General features: G+C 46.3%; 2 protein-coding genes and 1 pseudogene across 2 annotated transcripts in view; 2 read left to right on the top strand and 1 right to left on the bottom strand.

The window, feature by feature from the left end:
* Nucleotides 1–4,961: 4,961 nt before the first annotated feature.
* LOC110299085 lies at nucleotides 4,962–5,256 on the top strand (annotated as a pseudogene).
* Nucleotides 5,257–9,070: 3,814 nt separating this feature from the next.
* LOC110299045 (sialic acid-binding Ig-like lectin 12) lies at nucleotides 9,071–17,943 on the top strand. Its single transcript, XM_021168634.2, has 7 exons — nucleotides 9,071–9,507; nucleotides 9,713–9,991; nucleotides 10,181–10,228; nucleotides 11,400–11,657; nucleotides 12,824–12,917; nucleotides 13,269–13,350; nucleotides 17,529–17,943. Exons 1-7 carry the CDS (start codon nucleotides 9,078–9,080, stop codon nucleotides 17,724–17,726), a joined length of 1,389 nt encoding a protein of 462 aa, XP_021024293.1. The 5' UTR covers nucleotides 9,071–9,077; the 3' UTR covers nucleotides 17,727–17,943.
* Nucleotides 17,944–20,161: 2,218 nt separating this feature from the next.
* Nucleotides 20,162–22,221, bottom strand: part of Ceacam18 (carcinoembryonic antigen related cell adhesion molecule 18) — a 19,696-nt gene continuing 17,636 nt past the window's right edge. The window contains exon 6 of the mRNA XM_021167520.1: nucleotides 20,162–20,979. Coding sequence (XP_021023179.1) covers nucleotides 20,942–20,979 — 38 coding nt within the window. The 3' untranslated portion in view covers nucleotides 20,162–20,941. The remainder of the gene's footprint in view (nucleotides 20,980–22,221) is intronic.

Raw genomic sequence — 22,221 nt, 5'->3', positions numbered from 1 at the left:
ACGTTTCCTAGTAACCGTGATTACAGCATTTGAGAAAGTTTCCTTGTATCATTAGTAACAGCACAAAATGGCCGGCTTGAAAGGTAACAGTTACCTAGGCCTTAACACTTTAGAAGAGGCAGAGATGATGATGATGATGGTGGTGATGATGATGATGATCAGTGTCTCTTATACTGAGTGGAATGTCATATTTGTATAGGAAATGCTTGTGGTTGTTTAGAGAATACTTCCCTAAGCATGTGATGCCTTGCATGATCTGTTGTGGGGCGGAATCACAACCTTTCAGGGATGATGAGAGGATCAATGAGACTCACACATAGAGAACAACTTATTGCCATCACTTTCTATCCACAAGGATAGGCAGCATGGAGTCTCCTCGGTATGTCCATGCTAGCCCTTTGACTCCAGACTAGGGTCTCTGTTCTGTGTGACCAGGCTCTTCTGTTGGGGCAGCAATGGCTCAGTCTTCATTGACACCATGGACAGCATCATCCTCTTGTTTAAAGCTCTCCAGAACCAGTCTGTCCTGGGCAGAGACAGAGGGCATCCCCAGCTCTCATGGGCATATCTGTCACCCATCAAGATATTGCTTCCCGGGCTGGTGAGATGGCTCAGTGGGTAAGAGCACCCGACTGCTCTTCCGAAGGTCCAGAGTTCAAATCCCAGCAACCACATGGTGGCTCACAACCATCCGTAACGAGATCTGGCGCCCTCTTCTGGAGTGTCTGAAGACAGCTACAGTGTACTTACATATAANAAANAAATCTTAAAAAAAAAAAAAAGATATTGCTTCCCATAGCAAGAATTTTGCTTTCTTTGAAAAGCACAGACATACTATGGTAATACGTTTTTATTTTAGTCCCAGGTGTGGGATATGGGGCTGCTTCAGGTTGTCCACAGCAGCTGACTGTGATTTGCAGTCAGTCATACTCTAGCAGGGGTGTGATTTTGCCAGCTGCAAATAGTTTCTGCAATTGTGTGACATTTGCAATTCAGGGACTTTTCAGAGGGTATATAAATGCTAGAGCCCTAATAAGTTGGGTGGTTGTTGTTGCTGGGTTGGTTGGGGTTTGTTAAGTAGTTGTTAAAAAGAAACAAGAAGAAATTAGATATCCTGATGGTGAAGATCAAACTTGCCCCAAGGAACTTGACACTCCCAATCAGCAGGAAGTAGTCTAACGATAATATCATCCCTTTCCCCTCTATCCTTTTTTCTCTCCTATCTATAGTTAGGAGGAATTAGTGGTTTCAATAGGTTTGGCACCCATAGACTCGTGTGTTTGAATGCTTGACCCACAGGGAATGATACTATTAGGGGGTATGTCCTTGTTGGAGGAAGTATGTCATTGTCAGGGTGGGCTTTGCCAGTCTTCCCCTGGATCCCTTCAGAACAAGGTGTAGAACTGTCAGCCCCTTCTCCCATGCCTGCCTAGATGCTGCCATGCTCCGACCTTGATGATAATGGACTGAACCTCTGAACTTCCAAGCCTGCCCCAATTAAATATTGTCCTTATAAGAGTTGCCTTGGTCATGGTGTCTCTTTCCAACAATGGAAACCCTAACTAAGACAGGGGTTAAAGTGTGGAGAAAAAAAAAACAAAAAAAGAATGTAGAAGGATGGAAGAAAGAACAACCCACAAAGTAGCCAAAGACAGGCTACAGCTGTCCTCTAGATCTGCCCTACCTGCCTTTTCTGGAGACCTGAAGACATAGCATGGATGTGCTCCACCAGGCGAATGAATGAATAATGGATGGAATGAATGAATGAAGTTCCATCCAGAGTACCATGGGTCACGGGCAACAATTCATATGTATTAATTTGATCCCAGTAGACAATAGTTGACCAATGGCGTGTAAGGTGGAGAATGCATGCAATGAGACAATTCCCTGCCCATACTATTTATATGGCAAGATACCACAAACTAGGAAGCTTACAGATATCAGAGGTTTACTCCTTATAGAGCAGGAGGTTAACTGGTGCACTGGCAGACTCGATATCCTGTGAAGGTGAATGTTCTTGAAAATGATACTTTGTCTTGTGGTAGAACAAGCAAGCAACCTCCCTTGGGTCTCTTATATAAGTGGCATTAGTCCAATTGTGTGGGCCCATCCTAATTCCTACCTAAGTGTGCTGGCTAGTTTTATGTCAACTTGACACAAGCTAGAGTCACCAGAGAAGGGAGTTTCAATGAATAAAATACTCCTGTAAGATAGGACTATTGGCAATCTGTAAGGCATTTTCTTAATTAGTGATTAACGAGGGATGGCCCAGACCATTGTGGATGGGACCAGCCCAGGACTGGTGGTCCTGGATTCTCTAAGACAGCAGACTGAGCAACCCATGGGGAGCAAGCCAGTAAGCAGCACTCACCTATGGCTTTTGGAACTTCCACTGCCTCCAGATTCTTGCCCTGCCTGAACTCCTGCCCTTCCTGATTCTGATGACGAAGTGTTGTTATGTGGAACTGTGAGTGAAACAAACCCTTTCCTCCCCAAGTTGCTTTCAGATCTGGGGTTGCATCACAGCAATAGAAACCATGACTAAAACACTAAACAACTCACCTCCATGGCTCATTGAAGTGTTCGCTACACAAGCATGAGGATCTGAGTTCAGACGTGCAGCTCCACATAAAATCCAAGGGCAGGGTGTAGGGCTGTATTGACAGTGCTGGAGTGTGGGGGGAACAATGGCAGATGCCAGGGGGTCACTGGCTAGTGGGGGGGGGTAGGGAGGAGACTACCTTAAGTGTGTGCTTGTTTGTTTGTTTGTTTTTGTTGATGAAATACCCTAACAAAAGCAACTTATAGGAGAACTATTTATTTACACTCTAAATTCAAGATACTGTTGTGGGAGAGAAGTAAGGACAGCAGAAACTCAAAGCATCCACAATCAGGAAGCAGAGAGCAATGCTTGGGGGTGCTCAGCTCAGTTTCTCCTTTTCATACAATCCAGGATCCCAGCCTAGGGAACGGTACCACCCACCGAGAAAGCATCTTCCCGCCTCAATTCATCTACTCAAGATAAGCCCCCCACAGGCATGAGCAGAGGCCCATCTCCCAAGTGATCTTGGGTTTTGTCAAATTGACCATCACAGAACCTGCTCAAAAAGTAAGGTGGAGAGTGACAGAGAAAGAATATGCCCAAAGTAGAATTCGGGATTTTATATGTGCATGCATGTGCACAGGCAAGTGCACTGCCTCCCACACACACATACATACACATTCCCTCCACCCACAAGGACCCATGTCTTATCACCATAGCCTTGGGGAAAAAGATCTTAACATTTGTGTTGTAGGGACTTTAGCACTTCTATTCTGGAACTCGGTGTCTTCTGAAAATGAGGAAGAGACATATATATCTTCTCAATTCTTATGGGCTATGTGTCATAAGTTCCTCTCTTAGATACAGATTCTCAGGCTCTTTTCTTCCTGTGCTGCTTTTTTACAAAATGGGGACAAGAGAGAACCAGAGAGGCAAATGGCCCAGCCCTTCTGACCACTGAATTGTTGCAATTTCTAGTAACTAGAAGAGAGTATTTGGGCGAAGATGGGGTAAAGGTTGGTTGACAATTGAAAATTCAGAAAGTGGTGCTAGAGAAAGAGAGTGAGAGAGAAGAGAGAGAGAGAGAGAGAGAGAGAGAGAGAGAGAGAGAGAGAGATTGTTAGTTGAGGATGATGGACAGACATACTTAAGCCCACATGTATTAATCAGGGTTCTCTCAAGGAACAGGATATTTATAGAATGAATATGATATATATCACATATATACACACATGGGGTTTATGTTAGAATGATATACAGCCTATGGTTCATCTACTTCAACAATGGATGACTACCAATGGAAAGGACAAGGATCCAGTAGTTGTTCGGTCATTGAGGCTCAGCTGGTCTTCAGTATATGCTAGAATGCCAAAGAAGTGGGCTCTACTGCAGAAGGTGTGGCACAGATTAAGGATGGATCTTCTCATATCAAAAGATCTGTATTAAAGGTTTATTTTCTCACTGCAAAAGATCCAGATTAAAAGTGGGTCTTCCCACTTCCAATGATTTAATTAAGGGGGGAAACCCTCATAGGTATGCCCAACCACTTGGGTTTTGACTAATTCCAGATGTAGTTTCATTAACAACCAAGACTAGGCATAACAAGGAGCAAATGTAGAAATAAGGAAAGGAGTAGGTGGATGACCCAGGAGGCTCACAATGGGAAGTTTCTTGATGGCATTTCTCTTGTGGTATATCTCTGGGTCACTTTTCAGATGTGTTATATATATTTTCCCTATCTTAAATGTTTCAAGGAAAACTGACATAAGTCAAAAGAGACTTGACCTCTCAGGATTATCTCCACTCCCTCCTAGCTCCCACCACAAGTTAAACAGTCTTCTAGGAATTGCTGACCATCCCTGAGGGGAGACAATACAAGGCTGGTGTTTCTCACTTTATGTCTTCTCTTCAGTTGAACCCCTTGGGGAAGATTCTGAACAGACAGGTGGTCCTCTGGAGCCAGGCAAGAGTAAGAGACAACAGCAGGGAAGAAATATGTTTTGTTAGGCTGTGGCCATGACTCAGCAGTACAGAATACCAGTGAGAGGGTAGGGGCATGACTCAATAGGAGAACCCTTTCCTAGAGTCTCCCAATGAGGCACTGATAGTGTGGTTCAGGATTAGAGCTCCTGCCTAGAATCCCCCAGTGAGGGGCTGGGGATGTGGCTCAGTCGTAGAGCATATGCCTAATGTAAGTGAGCCTGAATTCTGCCTCCAACAAAAAACCTTTCCTTGCACAAGGAAGAGAGTTTTTACCTCTTTTTAAAATCTGTGTTATTGTAGTTTTCTAGGTCAATGCTTGAGCGCTAGTAGCCCTAACAGACCTAATAGACCTCAAGTCTATCTTCAGGGTCCTGATAAGAAGTTTAGGTTTAATTACAGATCGAGAAGTATGTATGGGCGATGTGTGTCAGGCGGTTCTACCATGTCGAAGGTGTCCTTTAAAATCACGTTGATGTCGGACCCGAGGCTGCCGTACAAAGTTCTCAGTGTTCCTGGAAGTACAGTGTTCACAGCAGTGCTAAAGTTTGCAGCAGAAGAATTTAAAGTTCCTGCAGCTACAAGTGCGATCATTACTAATGATGGAATAGGAATAAATCTGCACAGACTGCTGGGAATGTTTTCCTGAAGCACGGCTCAGAACTGAGAATCATTCCTAGAGACCGAGTTGGAAGCTGCTAATATATGCTTGTTGGAACACACAGCCTTTCAGAATAAATNCTGGTATTTGTNGTTGCTGTACAATTNAAATCAGGCATTCACAATACAATGNAAGCACCAAGAATCAACAGAACAGGGAAAGCGGGCGCTTGTCCCTTCCTGTTCATTTTTTTCATGGAAAGAGAGAATGCCTTTGAGTGGAGGGTACGACACCACAGGTCACACTGTGGTGACTGCTGCCTCACTGGGAGAAGAGAGTACCTCTGAGACAAATGGACTGTGCTTTAAAACAAAAACAGCAAAGTGGAAGGATGAGTGCCAACTCTTTTCAGGAGCATTTGAAAATTCAAATTCACAGAATTGGATGTAGTTTTTAACTTTGAAATTTAAAAGGCTAATTGATCATAGAGGTATGTGACTTGACAGCATCTCCTAGTTAGATTTTTAAATTATATAATTTGTGATGAATGTAATAGGTATTTGAATGAACAGTTAAATTTATACAAAACCAAACATTAAATTATAGGATCTGACCATTATAAGTTGCTATTGTCCGTCAAATAGTTTGGATAGTAGAGATCTTGTGAATCCAGTGTGTCGTGGTGGGGACTGACAGTGCCACAGAAGCACCCTTAGCTATATTATGAATTCCTTGATAAATAATAAAGCTTTAGGACAGAAATCCTTAAACCAGTCTTTTTGAGCAGCATCCAAAAGTATTGTTGCAGAGATGATCTGAAGCATTGGTGGGTGTCCTTAATGAAGAGGGAACTTTAAAGAAGCTGTTCATATAGTCACAGTGGATAAGGAACCAGGGATGCAAAGATAGCCAGGCCCTTCCCAGAAGAGCAGAGGAAGTGAGGAGGAACAGGAGGCTGGCAGTGTCCAAAGGCAGAGGTCAGAGAACGAAGCCGCAGCAGGGGTGGGAAAGTGTGAAAGGGAGAAGGGTACTGGGCACAGGGTCAGAAGGCCATGCACAGGCATCAAAACTCACCGTAGCCATCTACAAGGATTTACGTAAGATTTCAGGGCTGGCACCCGGTGCCCAGTACTCTTCTTCTTCAGAATGAAGGAGATTACCAACTCCCCAGAGTCATCCTCTAACCTTACACAGACACCCAGATGTGAGCCAGTCCCCTCCCACCATAACTATTTGCCTTTACACAGAAAGTCCATGTCTGGCACATGTTTCAGGATGAATTAAATGCTGACAGTGACTGAGTGAGAGCCAGGCAGCTCTGCTTTAGTGGGTTAGCCCTTTGGAGGTAAGGGGTCTGTCACATGCTCCTTAGAGTTAGAGATACGAGTTCTCAATAAATATTTACTGAATTCATAAAAAAAAAGTATGTATGATTAAAAGTCCTGCTAAAAGCTGGGCCGTGGTGGTGCACACCTTTAATCCCAGCACTTCGGAGGCAGAGGCAGGTGGATTTCTGAGTTCGAGGCTAGCCTGGTCTACAAAGTGAGTTCCAGGACAGCCAGGGCTATACAGAGAAACCCTGTCTCAAAAAAACAAAACAAAACGAAACGAACAAACAAACAAAGGAGTCCTGCTAAAGGTTTGATACAGCCCATCGTTGACAGATCCTTGTTTGGCTCGCAAGGTGTTCCAGTAAGTTTTGTCAAAACTGTGTGGATTCTTCCTGGGTTTTGAGTTCAGCCTGTGGGTATCATCTGGACTTTAGCATTTCTCTGACTCCAGCATGGTACTCCTGTGGAAAGTTTAACTCTTTGGAGCCCTTTATCCTCCCCCCCCAAAAAAATGTGATAGCAAATGGAAGGCACAGCATCTCTTTAAAATGTCTCCTTGCTTGCTAGATCAGCTACATTAGATTTCCATTTGAAGCCGGGCGTGGTGGCGCACGCCTTTAATCCCAGCACTCGGGAAGCAGAGGCAGGCGGATTTCTGAGTTCGAGGCCAGCCTGGTCTACAAAGTGAGGTCCAGGACAGCCAGGGCTATACAGAGAAACCCTGTCTCGAAAAACCAAAAAAAAAAAAAAAAAAAAAAAAAAAATAGATTTCCATTTGACAATCTTCTCTCTACCAAGTTTCAGTACAAAATTTCAGCCTCCATATCCCCTGATCTACTGTGAGTGAGACTCCCCTCTGTAACCTTGCTGTATTTTGGCTTGTGCTGTGTTTGTTTTGGCGTATATGTTTTGAGCCTGGGTCTGCTGAAGCCAAGGCTGAGCTGAAACTCACTATGTAACCAACCAAAATTGACATTGGACTTCTGACCCTCTTGCCTCCTATTCCTAAGTGCCAAGTTGGCAGGCACATACTACCACACACAACCTATGTGGTGCAGGAGATGGAACCTAGAGCTCTGTGAATATAAAACAAACACTCTACCAAGCTTGCTATATATTCAGTTCCCTTGATAGGTTTTAGTGGGAAGAATGTTAATCTCCACCTGTTAGTCGTTGTACTGGCTGGTTTTGTGTATCAACTTGACACAGCTGGAGTTATCACACAGAAAGAAGCATCAGTTGGGGAAGTGCCTCCATGAGATCCAGCTGTGGGGCATTTTCTCAATTAGTGATCAAGTGGGGAGGGCCCATTGTGGGTGGTGCCATCCCTGGGATGGTAGTCTTGGGGTCTATAAGAAAGCAAGTTGAGCATGCCCAGAGGAAGCAAGCCAGTAAGTATCATCCCTCCATGGCCTCTGCATCAGCTCCTGCTTCCTGACCTGCTTGAGTTCCAGTCCTGACTTCCTTTGGGGATGAACAGCAATGTGGAAGTGTAAGCTGAATAAACCCGTTCCTCCCCAACCTGCTTCTTGGTCATGATATTTGTGCAGGAATGCAAACCCTGACTAAGCCAGTGGCAATATGTAAAGTGTTTGTTGCAGTTTTACTCTTAATCCAACTAACTCCTAAATAATTGAGATTGGACTATTATATTGATTTAACAAGCTTTAAGGGCAAAACAATTGAGCAGTACCAGTCTACTATAATCCTCTAAATTAATCTGGCTATGTCCCAGTGATACTTGCCTTGTAGTACTGATCTGCCTCCCTGGGATCCAGGTCTTTCTGCATATCTCCTGGACTGTCTCCCCGTGGTGAATCCCCACTTCCTTTCTCTGTCCCCCTGTCCCTAGCTGGGAGGAAGTCCAGTCCTATTCTCCCCCCGGTTCAGTCATTGACTGATCAGCTTCTTTATTGACCAATCAGGGAATAATTGGGGAGCAATGTTTTGCAACCAGATATGGGGGCACAGAAATCAGCATTTGAACAATACAAGGACAATCTTTACACACTGCACAGTAACATTATGTCTATACAAACCCCTCTATAGCAACTAGCCATTCAGTCTTTGCTACCTTCACTGAATCTCTGGCTGTGAGATGCTCTAGGGGCCTGAGATCCATCTCCTAATTGGACAGTGGAGCTTTGGGAACAAGTCTCAGGTCATTGTGCAGAGAGGGTGGTGAGCCAGGACAAGCTGCTAAAGGAAGGAGGGATGCTTCCCAGCCTGTACCTCCCAGTCCCCCTTCTTCCCTATGCCCTAGAACCATCCCCAACTCCACCAATATCATCAGCCTCAGGGAAAGCTCTGGGGGGCTCTGGAGGGAGCAAATGCATTTTCACTGGGCAAAAAATGTCACTCAAAGACCAAGGTTAGTAGAGAAGGAGGAGAGGTGGTCAGGCCCTGAACTGGTGAATGTGGGAGAGGCCATTTTTGGTCTCAGGAGTAGGTCTGGGTGGTAAGTAGCTGATACTCAAGGGTCCTGACAGTGCCTGGGTCTGAAGCTCCTCCTCCTGAGGCAGCCACTTTCCTGGCCTCACCCCTGCTTCCGCTGGGGCTTCCTCAGGGCCTTGCATCTCTTAGTTCCTCAAAGCAGAGCCTGGAGAGACAGTTTTAGCTGGACATGCTGCTGTTGCTGCTGCTGCTCTGGGGGATAAAGGGTGTGGAGGGTCAGAACCCCAGGAAGGCTTTCACCCTGAATGTGGAAAGGAAGGTGGTGGTGCAGGAGGGCCTGTGTGTCCTTGTGCCCTGTAACTTTTCCTATCTCAAGAGGTCAACTGACTGGACTGACTCAGACCCGGTTCATGGATTCTGGTTCAGGGAAGGACCCAACAGACGCAGCGATTCCATCGTGGCCACAAATAACATATGGAGTAAAGTAGTGAAGGAAATCCAGGATCGATTCTTCCTGCTCGGAGACCCTCGGAGGAATGACTGCTCCCTGAGCATCAGAGAGGTCAGAAAGAAGGATGCGGGGTTATACTTCTTTCGCCTGGAGCATGGAAAAACAAAGTATAATTACATTTGGGACAAGATGACTCTGGATGTAACAGGTCAGACATGGTCTGCAAAGATGCCATGGGTTGGGGGCAGTGTACGGGATCACGCCTCAGGGCAGGGCTGGGATAGAACTCTGTCCTGGGAGCAGCTGGGTTTGAGTATCAGGGCTCAGGGGAGGAGCTGGATCAGAGCCGGGGCTTCCTCTGAAGCTGCACCTGACCCCATCCTGATGATCCATTTCTCCCCTTTCCTCACCAGCCCTCACTAACACCCCCCAAATTCTTCTCCCGGAGACGCTTGAAGCTGGCCATCCCAGCAACCTGACCTGCTCTGTGCCTTGGGGCTGTGGGTGGACGGCACCCCCCATCTTCTCCTGGACTGGTACCTCTGTGTCATTTTTGAGCGCCAACACTACGGGCTCCTCAGTGCTAACCATCACCCCCCAGCCTCAGGACCATGGCACCAACCTCACTTGTCAGGTGACCCTGCCTGGAACTGATGTGTCCACAAGAATGACCATCCGTCTCAACGTGTCATGTGAGGCTGGGCTGGGATGCCTGTTTTTCTAGTACAAAGTGGTCCCCAGGGTGGGGTCAGGGTCTGGCCACTAGGTCCTAAAATCCTGATAAGGGGGATCATCAGGATGATGGCTCCCTGCCATACCCACCTAGGCACCTGCTGGGGACAGAGGGCGGTTGATGAGTTCACTGTGTCATTCTCTCTTAGATGCTCCAAAGAATCTGACTGTGACCATCTATCAAGGAGCTGACTCAGGTAGGTACCATCCTGGGTGGGGGATATAGCATCTCTTCTGTTCAGGGAAGGCTGATTCTGCCTCACACTGGGCTCACCCTGGAGACAAGAGGTTCCTCCTTGGGGAATCACTGGATCAACTCCCCTGAAACTCCTAGGAGTTTCCTAGGTATTTTCCTAGGTATCAACCCCTCACTTTCCCAGATGTGCAATGCCCCTTGACCACCACAGGTACAGAGTGATAAGCATATAGCAGAGCCACACCATCCAGGACCTTCTCCCCACTTTTGGATCTACCTGCATTTCCCCAGTAGCTGTGCTCTGAGTTCTTGTGCAAAGAGACATAGCTACACAGTTAGGCACTCAAAACATACAGTGCTGTTTTCAGAAGCTCAGTGTCCAGTCTATAAGTGACCAGTGTCCTGTCCACATAGGCTGTGAGCCTGGGCTTGTCCACCTGAGGTTCTGAGAGGAACCAGATGTCAGTAGCAGAGATTGTCTTTGGTCTCTATGACCACAGTACCCAGAACTCATGGATCTAATTCTGTGGGTTTCTAGTACCAATGGGCAGCAAAGCCATGGAGTTCCCTGTGCCACCAGCAATGAATAGTGAATAGGTCTTATATCTACGACAACAGTGTGTGTCTTTTGAGTGATAAACCCCTAAATGCATGGAATGTGGCTCAACTCATAGACTACTTGCCCAGCAGGCACAGAACCCTGGGTCCCATTCCCAGAACCGCATAAGCTGGGCACAGTAATGCACACCTGCACTTAGGAGGCGGAAGCAGGAGGATTAGGAGTTAAAGGTCATCCTTGCTACATTGTGAGTTTGAAGCCAGCCTGAGCTATATGAGACACTGCCTTCAGTCCTCAACCCCTCTTTTCTGTCCCTCTGTTTCTGTCGCTCTCTGTCTCTGTCTCCCCCTTCCCCCACCCGACCTCTGTTTGTCGGACTCTCTCTCATCATCAACTCCAAGTGTATACCTGGATCACATGTTCTCTTTCATTTTGAGGCTTATAGTCAAGTAGTTCACATGGCAATGAGGCAAGTTTAGGTTCTTGCTGTGGCGATAAGTGAACGCCCATGTTTTCCTATCCTTTGCTCCCTACTGCTGTGGCAATGCCCTCTCTGGATTCTAGTGTACCTTTTCTTAACCACATCACACTGACTCTGGCTCCTTCTCTACAGTTTCCACAATCCTGAAGAATGGCTCATCTCTTCCTATCTCTGAGGGCCAGTCACTGCGTCTCATCTGCAGCACCGACAGCTATCCCCCTGCGAACCTAAGCTGGTCCTGGGATAATCTGACCCTGTGCCCATCAAAGTTGTCCAAGCCCGGGCTCCTGGAGCTGTTTCCAGTGCATCTTAAGCACGGAGGAGTGTACACCTGCCAAGCTCAACATGCCCTGGGCTCCCAACACATTTCCCTGAGCCTGTCTCCACAGAGTGAGTGGTTTGTGGGCCAGAGGCAGGCAGGCAGGAGGAGGTCAACCCCTGTGTCATCCTGGCAGTCTCCCCATTAGCCTTGTTAGCTTCATGGGGGGTGGCGGTGGGGAACCTTAGCTCAAGTCTTGCTGAGCTGTGAGGCCTATAATGTTCTGGCTATCCAAAACCTTACTGTCTTACTCCTGCTGTGAGGAGGGTGTGGGTCAGGGAGAGGAGTTACTTCAAGAAACAGCAAATCCTGAACTGAGGGGAGGGTCTGGGACTTAGATGGCTGAGACTTTGATGGCTGGGACTTAGATGGCTGAGCTTTGAGTACAAGATCCTTGCTTCTGCAGGCCAGGAGGAAAGGACATAAAATTCAAGGGGAAACTGAACCAAAGCAAAACAGTGTAAAATAAATGTGAAACAACTCAGTGGTCAACCCTGTGTGGTGGCCCGGATCCCATCCCGTCACTTGGGGATTCTGGGCAGGCACTTAACAGTTGACCTATATCCCCAGCCCACGTTTTTATTTTTATTGTGAGATAGACTCATCAAGTTTCCCAGGCAGACATTGAACTCAGTTTATAGCCCAGAAACCCCTTGCATTTGAGGGCCTCCTGCCTTTGCTTCAGAGGTAGCTAGAATGACAGGCATTCTTTACTACATCTGGCTGGGGTGAAATATTCCTTTGCCTGTTATAAATTTGGGGTTGGAACCCAGACCCTAATACATGCTGAGATATATTTAATGATCCAATTGTATTATTTTTTTAAAGATTTATTTATTTATTATATGTAAGTACACTGTAGCTGTCTTCAGACACTCCAGAAGAGGGAGAAGAGGGAGTCAGATCTTGTTAGGGATGGTTGAGAGCCACCATGTGGTTGCTGGGATTTGAATTCTGGACCTTTGGAAGAGCAGTTGGGTGCTCTTACCCACTGAGCCATCTCACCAGCCCCAATGATCCAATTTTAAAATGCAAAATAATTCTCTGCTGAAAAGGATACCAAACAAAGCTGCTGCCCAGCTTTTTATGTCCCCTCTGCCTTCTCTTGTCCCTTCCACCCCCGGTCCCTGTTCTGATATCTGAGCTAGGGTTGAGAAAGGTGGAAAGTAAGTTCAGCTTCCTGTGTGGGGCTAGTGTAGGAGGAGAGGCGAGGTTTCTTAGCATTCTCTGTCTGCAGGCAGTGCAACTTTATCCGAAATGATGATGGGGACCTTTGTGGGTTCAGGAGTCACAGCCCTCCTTTTCCTATCTGTCTGCATCCTCCTCCTGGTGTGAGTATCGGCCTTGGTGGGGAAGAAAAACCCCACATGGTGAGGGACAAGCCTGATACCTGACCCTGAGTCCAGGCCTGGGGGAGAGACCTAGGTGGGTGGGGAGCCTGAAGTCAGGGGAAGCTGTGGTCTAGGGATATGGTGAGTGTGTAGAAGTCTGGAAGGTTGCAACCCTCAGGCTCCACCATCCCAGATGGTGGGAGCTGCTTTCCAACACAGGAGCCTCTGTGACGGGAGCACTGGCCACCTTGACCACCCGTCACAGACTTAACTGCAAGCAGAGGGTGGGGGAGTCTGCCACCTGCACTCCTTCCTGCCATACTTAGAGGCTCCTTGGTGTCCTTCACCCAGAGTAAGATCCTACAGGAGGAAACCAGCCAGGCCAACTGTGGTAGCTCCGCACCCAAATGCCCTCAAGGTCTCAGTTTCTCAGGTGAGTGACCAGTGTGCCTGTGTTCAAGCCCAGGGTCCTCCTGCCTGGACTCCTCCCCTGAGATGGATCCTGGGTTGTTCTGCTGAGTGTGGTCCCAGTTGGGTGTCTTACAAGTGGACCTCTCTAGCCCATTTCCCAACTCGATGATAGTAAATAGTGTCTGTCCACACTGCTTGCTCTCTGACTGAGCAGGGAGGACTCAGATTGTCTCAGATTGTCTTTCTCCTTTTTTTTCTTTTCTACCTCAAGTTCACAGGTTCTCATCCCATCTCCCTCTAAGGACACAAAGCTGTAGAGAGGTATGTGCATGTGTTGTGTGCTTGTAGGAGTATGCATGCACATAGATGCACATGTAAGAGGAGGTGTGTGTGTGTGTGTGTGTGTGTGTCTGTGTGTGTGTGCATGTGTGCACGTGTTGTGTGCTTGTAGGAGTATGCATGCACGTAGATGCACATGTAAGAGGAGGTGTGTGTGTGTGTGTGTGTGCACGTGTGCATGTGTTGTGTGCTTGTAGGAGTATGAATGCACGTAGATGCACATGTAAGAGGAGGTGTGTGTGTGTGTGCACGTGTGCATGTGTTGTGTGCTTGTAGGAGTATGCGTGCACGTAGATGCACATGTAAGAGGAGGCTTGAGATTGATGACTGGGATCGTCCTCAGTGGCTCTTCCACCTTGTCACTGAGGCAAGGCCACTTAACCAACCCCAGAGATCACTGATGTTATTTTCACTAGCCAGGGATCCCCTGCCTCTGCCTTCTAAAGCTAGAGTTATGGGTGAGCCACCACATCCAGCTGGCATTTACATCATTTCTAGGGATCCAAATCCTGGCCCCCATACTTCCACAGCAAGCACTTTACCACTGGGCCATCGCCCCAAGTCCCTTCCTTTCATCCACTTGTGAAATATTAAGTACTAACAAAGACCAGGCTCCAGGGACCCATCTTGAAGAACCGTAGAAAACCTTGGACTCAGTCATTATCTATCTATCTATCTATCTATCTATCTATCTATCTATCTATCTAGTCTGTGCTCTAGATTTAGTAATCCTCTCAGAAAGAGGAGGCAGCAGGCAGTGAGTGGAAGAGCAGCCATGAGGGCTGTGTGAAGAGACAGGGGAAGGATGGGCCACCACAGGAAGTGATTTTGAAGAAGTTGAGTGTACAAATCACTTCTGAGCAAACAAACCACTATGAGGAACGAGCTTACTGTAACTTCCACGGGAAAGGAACAATCTGTTACCTCTGTGGATGCCTCTGGATGCAACAGCAGCCAACACCTTGGCAAGGGGAGGACAGAGGCAGAGGCATTAGGAAGGATTCTAGAGATGATGTGGAGGAAATCTGGACTGGCTGATGGATCACTCATGAAAGGGATACATGTGGGCTGAGAGTGGGGTTTGAGTGACAGGGGATGCAGGATGATGAGTGAAAGAGGTTGGAAGCTGACTCGGAGGTTTACCTTGAGTAGACAGGAAGAGAGAGGTGCAGGTCACTGAGGTGAAGAGACTGCAGGAAAGAGTTTGCGGCAGAAAAGGAGGAGCGCAGATTGTTCAATTATATGTCTGAACACACACACTCGGGTGTGGTACCCATGGAGGACAAAAGAGGGAGCTGGGTCCCCTGGAGCTATATGTAATGTGAGTGCTGGGAATTGAATCCTGGTCCTCTGGCAGAACAGTATGTTGTCTTAACCTATGAGCCATCTCTCCAACACAGAATGTATTGTTTGACTGACTGTTTGACAAGGGTTGAGGGTTCAGGTACAAACAGTCCAGGTATACAATGTTTCCTGTTATACGTGTTTAGATTTGTGAGTTTTCTTTTTAAGGTTTTACTACATTTCTACATTCATTTATTTTGTGGTGTGTGTGTGTGTGTGTGTGTGTGTGTGTGTGTGTGTGCATGCCAGGGTGTGCATTCAGGAGTTGGTTCTCTTCTTCTGCCATGTGGGTGTCAGGGATTGAACTCAGATCATTAGGCTTGGCAGCAAGCATCTTTACCCCTGAGCCATCTTGTCAGCCCAGCTTAGAAGCTTTTTTAGTTTTAACATCACCCAAAAGCAATACCCATTCTGTGGAAATCATACTTCCAAGTTTGAGTTTTGATTATCTACTGGAACCAGTAGCATGCGATTCAATCTTCTCTGTGATTCTGAGCACCAGCCATGTATCACAGCCTCCACTCTGTGGCCCCAAGGCCATGGGGTGTGTGGTCCATGGTTTTTCTTTTCTTCTCTTTTCTTTTTCTCCTTCCTCTGTTTTAATGTTGCTATTCAATACTTAAGTATAAAACAGACATTGTGTTCAATGATTTTGCCCTATTGTAGGCTACCGTTAGTGTCCTGGGTGCATTTAAAGGTAGACAAGAAAGCTGAAGAGGTAGGTCAGAGGCTAAAAGTGCTCCCTGTTCCTGCAGGAGACTTAGGTTCAATTTCAGCACCCCCGACATCAGGCAGCTCAATCTGCCTGTTACTCAAGCTCCATGGGACCCAACACTCTGTTTTGGCCTCCATGGGTACTGCCTTCACCTATTCATAACCACCACCCCCCCACAGATACACACAGATACACATACATGAAAATAAAATAAAGTTTAAAACATTAAAGGTAGGCAGGGTTCAACTTGGCTACACCTTGGGTTACATGAATTAAAAGCATTGTCTTTTCTTTCTTGAGCCTAGTGTATGTGTATTTGGGTGCATGTTCATACAGTTTCTATCCAATCCTGTCTTTAGCTCAGTACCACCTGTGACGTTCCTCCTGCTTACATATTTACAGGTTCTAGGTATTCGGGGTGGGAGTGTCTTAAGGGGGCATTCATCAGATGAGATTTCTTTGGCCAGCAGCTGTTCCTTACCCTGCTCTGCAGTGTGGAAGCTCCTGGAAGCAGGCATCATGCCTGAATCAAGACACTGCACCTGCCACTCACCCTGTCTTGCCCGTATCATGAATCATGATTAGATGTCTGTTGAATCATTTGTTTTGAGATGTGTCTTGCTGTATACTCCTGTCAGATCTAGTAACCTTGATATAGCCCAGACTGACCTTGAGCTCACAGGAATCCTCCTGCCACAGCTTCCCAAGTGCTGGGATTACAGAAACACCACGCTGAGCACTCAACAGACACTATTATGACCGCCTTCAAAAGGCTGGGGCCGAGGAGATTGCTCAGTGGGTAAAGTGCTTGCAAGCATGAGGAGTTGAGTTTGGATCACCAGGCACAGTGGTGCAGACCTACAACCATAGTGCCGGGGTAGGGGCAGAAACAACTGGACCTGGTCAAATGGTGAGCTCCAGGGTTAATGAGAGGCCCTGTCTTAAAAAATAAGGTGGAGCACCATAAAGGAAGACCCTGATATAGACGTTTTACCTCGGCATTCATGTGTGTACACACACCTCACACTGATGTAACACACATATATCAAGAATAAAAGAGGCCATGGTCCTACGTCTGTCATACCCATTCCACCTTAGAATATCCAACAACTGCCTAAGAATCTCACACTTGTGTCCCTAGTACAATATAGGTATTGGGGGTCAGAAGAAATGGATTATGGTTTTAACTGGGATTTTGGTTTGGGTTTCTCTTTAGGGCTTGTTACAGTAGCCCAGACTGAACTGGAATTCCAATGTAGACCACACTTGTCTTGAACTTGTAGTGAGTCTCCTGTCTCTACCTCTGTCCCCTAAGTCTAGCATGGCAGCTGTGCACCAGCTTTCCCAGGGACTCTGGTTGAGTTGCTTATTTCCATCTCAGCTTCACATCTATAAACTAGAGGCAAAAGTACTTACTATCTTGCTGGTGGAGCTAGGGAGACGGGGTGCTTGTTAAGTATTAAATGTTTTCAGAAAGTAGGAGTAAAGGTGATTCCCCTCCCCCGCCCCCCAAAAAAATTGCACATGGGAGGCTGGAGAGAGGCTTGGGTTTAGAGAGTGTGTTGCCCCAGCAGAAGACCTGAGTTCAGTTCTCAGCACCTACATCGAGCTCCTCACAACCTCCTTTAACCTCAGCTCTAGGGAATCAAATGCCACCTTCTAGCATCTGTAGGCACTGCACCATATGTGTATATACCCCTACACACATACATGCAATTTAAAATTTAAAATGTTTGTGGGTGAGTAGATGTGGGGCTCCAGGGGCCCCTGCTGTCTTCTCTGACTCTCTCCTCTCTTTACAGAATCCTCTGGTTGAATCCCAGGCAGATGACAGCTCTGAGCCCCTGCCTCCCATACTTGAGGCGGCCCCCTCCTCCACAGAGGAAGAGATACATTATGCGACCCTCAGCTTTCACGAGATGAAGCCCATGAACCTGTGGGGGCAGCAGGACACTACCACGGAGTACTCAGAGATAAAGGTTCCGCAAAGGACCGCATGACCATGACCATGGCTGGAGAAAGCATGGTGGCCCCAGGAGGCTGGCTCTGGAGAAGGAAAGAGTCACCTAGGTTGACATGTGATGCACAGGGCTTCAGAGCCATTCCTTCCGTGACACAGGCGTTCTGTGCTGCCCATGCCCCTATGCTGCCCTGTCCACACAACTGCTATCGTGCCCTGGGAATCATAAGCTTGACGTTTTTACTCCTCTCTCCCCTCCCCCTCCTTCCCCGCCCCCTCTTCTCCTCCTCTCTCCCCTCCCCCTCCTTCCCCGCCCCCTCTTCTCCTCCTCTCTCCCCTCTCCTCCCCTCTTCCTTTTGTTTTTTCCAAGACAGGGTTTCTCTGTGTAGCCTTGGCTGTCCTAGAACTTGCTCTGCAGACCAGACAGCCCTTGAACTCTTCTTTCCAAGTCCTGGAATTAAAGATGTGCACCACCACCCAGCACTTGACTTTATTGTAACTGTATGTGTGTGAATGTTTTGCCTGCATGCACGCCTGTGCGCCACCTACATGCCTCCTGCCTGCAGCGGCCAGAAGAGGTCATCAGATAGTCTGAAATTGGAGTTACAGAGGGTTGTGAGAGGCCACATGGGTGCTAGGAACTGAACCCAGACATCTGTAAGAGTAGCCTGTACTCATAACGACTAAGCCATCTCTCCAGTAATAAGATTGACTGTTTTAGATTTAATTTTTACTTAGAAATTGGCATACATTATTTACACAGTGATAGACTTTGCTATATTTTCTTCCAAGTGTATCACATATTTTGGCCATGTTCATCCCCTTCTCCTGTTAGCATCCTATTAGTCGCTAGGCTCCTTTCTCTCCCCAGGCAATCCCTTTATGGTTTCATGTTGTACGTATTAGTTACCTTTCTTGTCTTTGTTGATAGGGTGCTGACAGAAACATGAAGGATAGAAAGGTTTATTCTTGTTCATGGTTTCAGTCTATCATGGCGAGGAAGGCAACATGGTGCTCAAGTGAGTACATGTAGTGGAGGCTCCACATCTTGATGAATCAGGAAGCAGCAGGCTCAAGCCAGAACTAGATGTAGATATCATCTTCCAAGCCCAGTCCTTGACACCCCCTTCTATAAGCTGTGCCTCATGTCTGAAAGATCCCAAGGCTTTAGAAAATACTGCGACCAGCTGGATACCAACTGTACAAATATATGGGCCTTTGGGGACAATGTACATTTAAACCCAAACTAGATGGATGATAGATAGATAGATAGATAGATAGATAGATAGATAGATAGAATAGAGATAGATAGATAGATAGATAGATAGATGGATGATAGATAGATAGATAGATAGATAGATAGATAGATAGATAGAATAGAGATAGATAGATAGATAGATAGATAGATAGATGGATAAATGGATAGATGGATGATAGATAGATAGATAGATAGATGATAGATAGATAGATAGATAGATAGATAGATAGATAGATAGATAGAATAGATAGCAGAAAGAAAAGGGTTAGTAGATGATATATTGATAGATGATAGAAAATAGAGACATAGAGATGACAGATAATGATGGAAAGGTAGATAGATGATAGAAGATAGATGATATATAAAAGGTAAATGGTAGATACAAGATAGATGATAGAAAAAAGATGATAGACAGACAGAGATGCTGCTCCACTCTGCTTTGCTATTGGTGATGCACCACTGAACGTAGCTCAGAGAAAGTGCAGATGGCAGTGCTGGATGCTGAGGGGCTGCCAAACGTGCCTTAACTCAGTTTCCTTTTCCTGGTTTTTAAAAACAGTGCACATACTTTGTGAGAGAAAAGCACTTGAGAACAAAACATAAAGAAGATTCTAACGTAAGAGGAAATACTGATAATACTTAACATTTTTGCAAATGTTCACTTGCATGTGAACATAAAACTGGACTGAACCTGTATTTGTGCTTATCATTGTTGATTAATCTATGCTTTTTGATTTAAGTTGTGTTTTTTTTTTTTTTTTTTTTGAGACAGTGTGGTGGTTTGAATGAAAATGTCACTCATAGGAAGTGGCATTATTGGAGGTATACCCTTGTTGGAGGAAGTCTGTCACTGAGAGAGGGCTATGAGGTTTCAGCAGCTCAGCCAGGCCCAGTGTCATCCTCTCTCCCTGCTCCATGCCTATCCAGATGCAGAACTCTCAGCTTTTCTCCAGCACCATATCTGCCTGTCTACCACCATGCTTCCTGCCATGATGGTAATGGACTAATCCTCTGAACTGTAAGCCAGCCCCGATTAAAGTAAGAGTTGCCGTGGTCACAGTGTCTTTTCACAGGAATAGAATACTAACTAAAACAGACAGGGTCACAAGTACCCCAGGCTGTCCTAGAACTTGCTATGTAGCTTAAGATGACCTTGAACTCCCAAACCTCCTGCTTCCAGCTTCCAAAGCCTGGGATCATGGGCATATACAACATACTTTCTTATATATTCGTATATATTTTCAAATGTGTGTGTGTGTGTGTGTGTGTGTGTGTGTAAATGCAGTTCATGCTGAGTTCAGATGAGAGCATCAGATAACCTGTAGTTGGAGTTACAGGTGATTGTGAGCTGCCCAACATGGGTGCTGGGAGCCCAACTTGGGATCTTTGCAAGGGCAGTATATACTCTTCCTCCAGCCCCTGATCTGTTCTTTCTGTTTCTGACCCCATCTCTGTGCCTCTGTGGCCCTATCAGATGTAGCTTTGTGTATTCATCTATAATTAGAAGGCAACTACCTTCCTCATTGGGAAGCCTTTCTACCAGTGTGCTTCTTAAACCTGAGTGTAGGACCCATTTAAGCAACTGACACCAGTTGTCTGAACTTAAAATTGCTTCATTTCTCTGTCATTGGCATCTGCGCATCTTTGAAGAATCTTTCAAGATTCCCTAGTGTCAGAGTAAGGATGTGGAGCTGGAAACTGGAGGGATGGGGGAGGGGGTGTCTAGAATTAGATCCTAGAACTCTTACATGATCCGCCCCAGCTTGGCCAGCTCTGATTAGCAGATGGTACTAATGGCCAGGCTCCCTGTGATGTCACCCCTTGTCCAGGTCCCATAGGGAGTCTTCCCATTTATCCAGAAGCCTAGATTTCTTCAGCTCACTAAACCTGGGATGGTTCCCTTCCTGGAATGTTCCAGAGACACCTGGTGCTGGTGCAGTTCAGCCGGTCCCCACAGGAGACTTATTCTTCTTTGTCTCTCTCCATCATCTCCTTGCCTAGTTGGTCTGCCATGGACACTTATGACAAGTTTTTCCTGTGGGACGAAATGAGAGAAGTCACATCTTGTGTTCATAAAGTCCTGGGAAAGAAATTATTGTAGATTTGGTTTAACGCTTATGTTAATTGGGTTCCTCAAATTACTCGAGACACTGAGTCCCTGCCCCCAGTTGGTTATGATTGGTAAATAAAGTTGCTGGCAGCCAATAGCTGGGCAGGGAGACATAGGCAGGACTTTAGGATTCACGGACAAAGGAACCAAGGTAGAGGAAGGAGGAGAATCGCCATGCAGAGAAAGGATAAGATCCAGGCTTGAGAGCATCAGAAACGAGAGTATACCAGTCATATAAGAGCCAGGAAAGAGCAGCCCCAGGGGCCACACATTGGGTCTAGGGTAACAAAGATAGAACATAGATTTTAGTAAGTAATAACTCAGGAATATCGGAAGGGAGGCATTAACAACGTGAAAGTTTGGGAGTGGCACAGCCATTGAGCTGTTTAAGACATATTAAAATAGAAGGCTACATGTGTGTCTTTCATTTGAGAATCCAGAACACTGGGGTGGCAGCAAGAAACTCATGGTGCCATGGCCATGGGGCGATTTTGAGTAGCACTAACCACTTAATGCAACAAGAAATAAATAAAGGGATCCAATTTTTCCCTCTACACACTTGCCGGTGGAAGAGATGAACCTGGGGCTTAACCTCGGTGCCTAGCCGAGTTCCTAACATTTCCACCCATGCTTTTTAATATTAATTTATTTTAATGTCAGGGAAAAATAAGTAGCAAAACCCATCTGTTCTAGTTTCAGCTCTATTGCTGTGATAAAACACCCAGACCAAAGTAGGGACAGAGAGGGTTTGTTTCAGTTAACAGTTCCAGATAACAGTCCATCACCGAAGGAAAGCAGGGCAGGAACCTGGAGGCAGGTCTGCTTGCTATTCCACACAGTGTAACAGTCAACCCAGAGTCTCACTCACCACCACGGAAGTGCAGCAGAAATCATGGAGGAGGCTGCCTGCTGGTTCCACAGACTGGCTTATACCCAGCTGCTTTCAAGTATTGTCACCACATCAATGTCACCGTCACCACCAGCATCATTAGTAGTGCCATCTTTATCACCATAGTCTGCTGCATTGGATCTATAATGTTCCCTATAAGACTACACGTTAAAAGTTTAGTCCCTAATGAACTGAGAGTTGGGAAACCCTTAAGACATAAGGACTAGCTCTTCCGGTCAGAAAAGCACCGGAGTAGCTAGGGCGCAGGGTCGGCTGAC

Source organism: Mus caroli, chromosome 7 (genome assembly GCF_900094665.2).
Source record: "Mus caroli chromosome 7, CAROLI_EIJ_v1.1, whole genome shotgun sequence".
NCBI lineage: Eukaryota > Metazoa > Chordata > Mammalia > Rodentia > Muridae > Mus > Mus caroli.
This window is presented reverse-complemented; position numbering and strand designations above follow the sequence as displayed.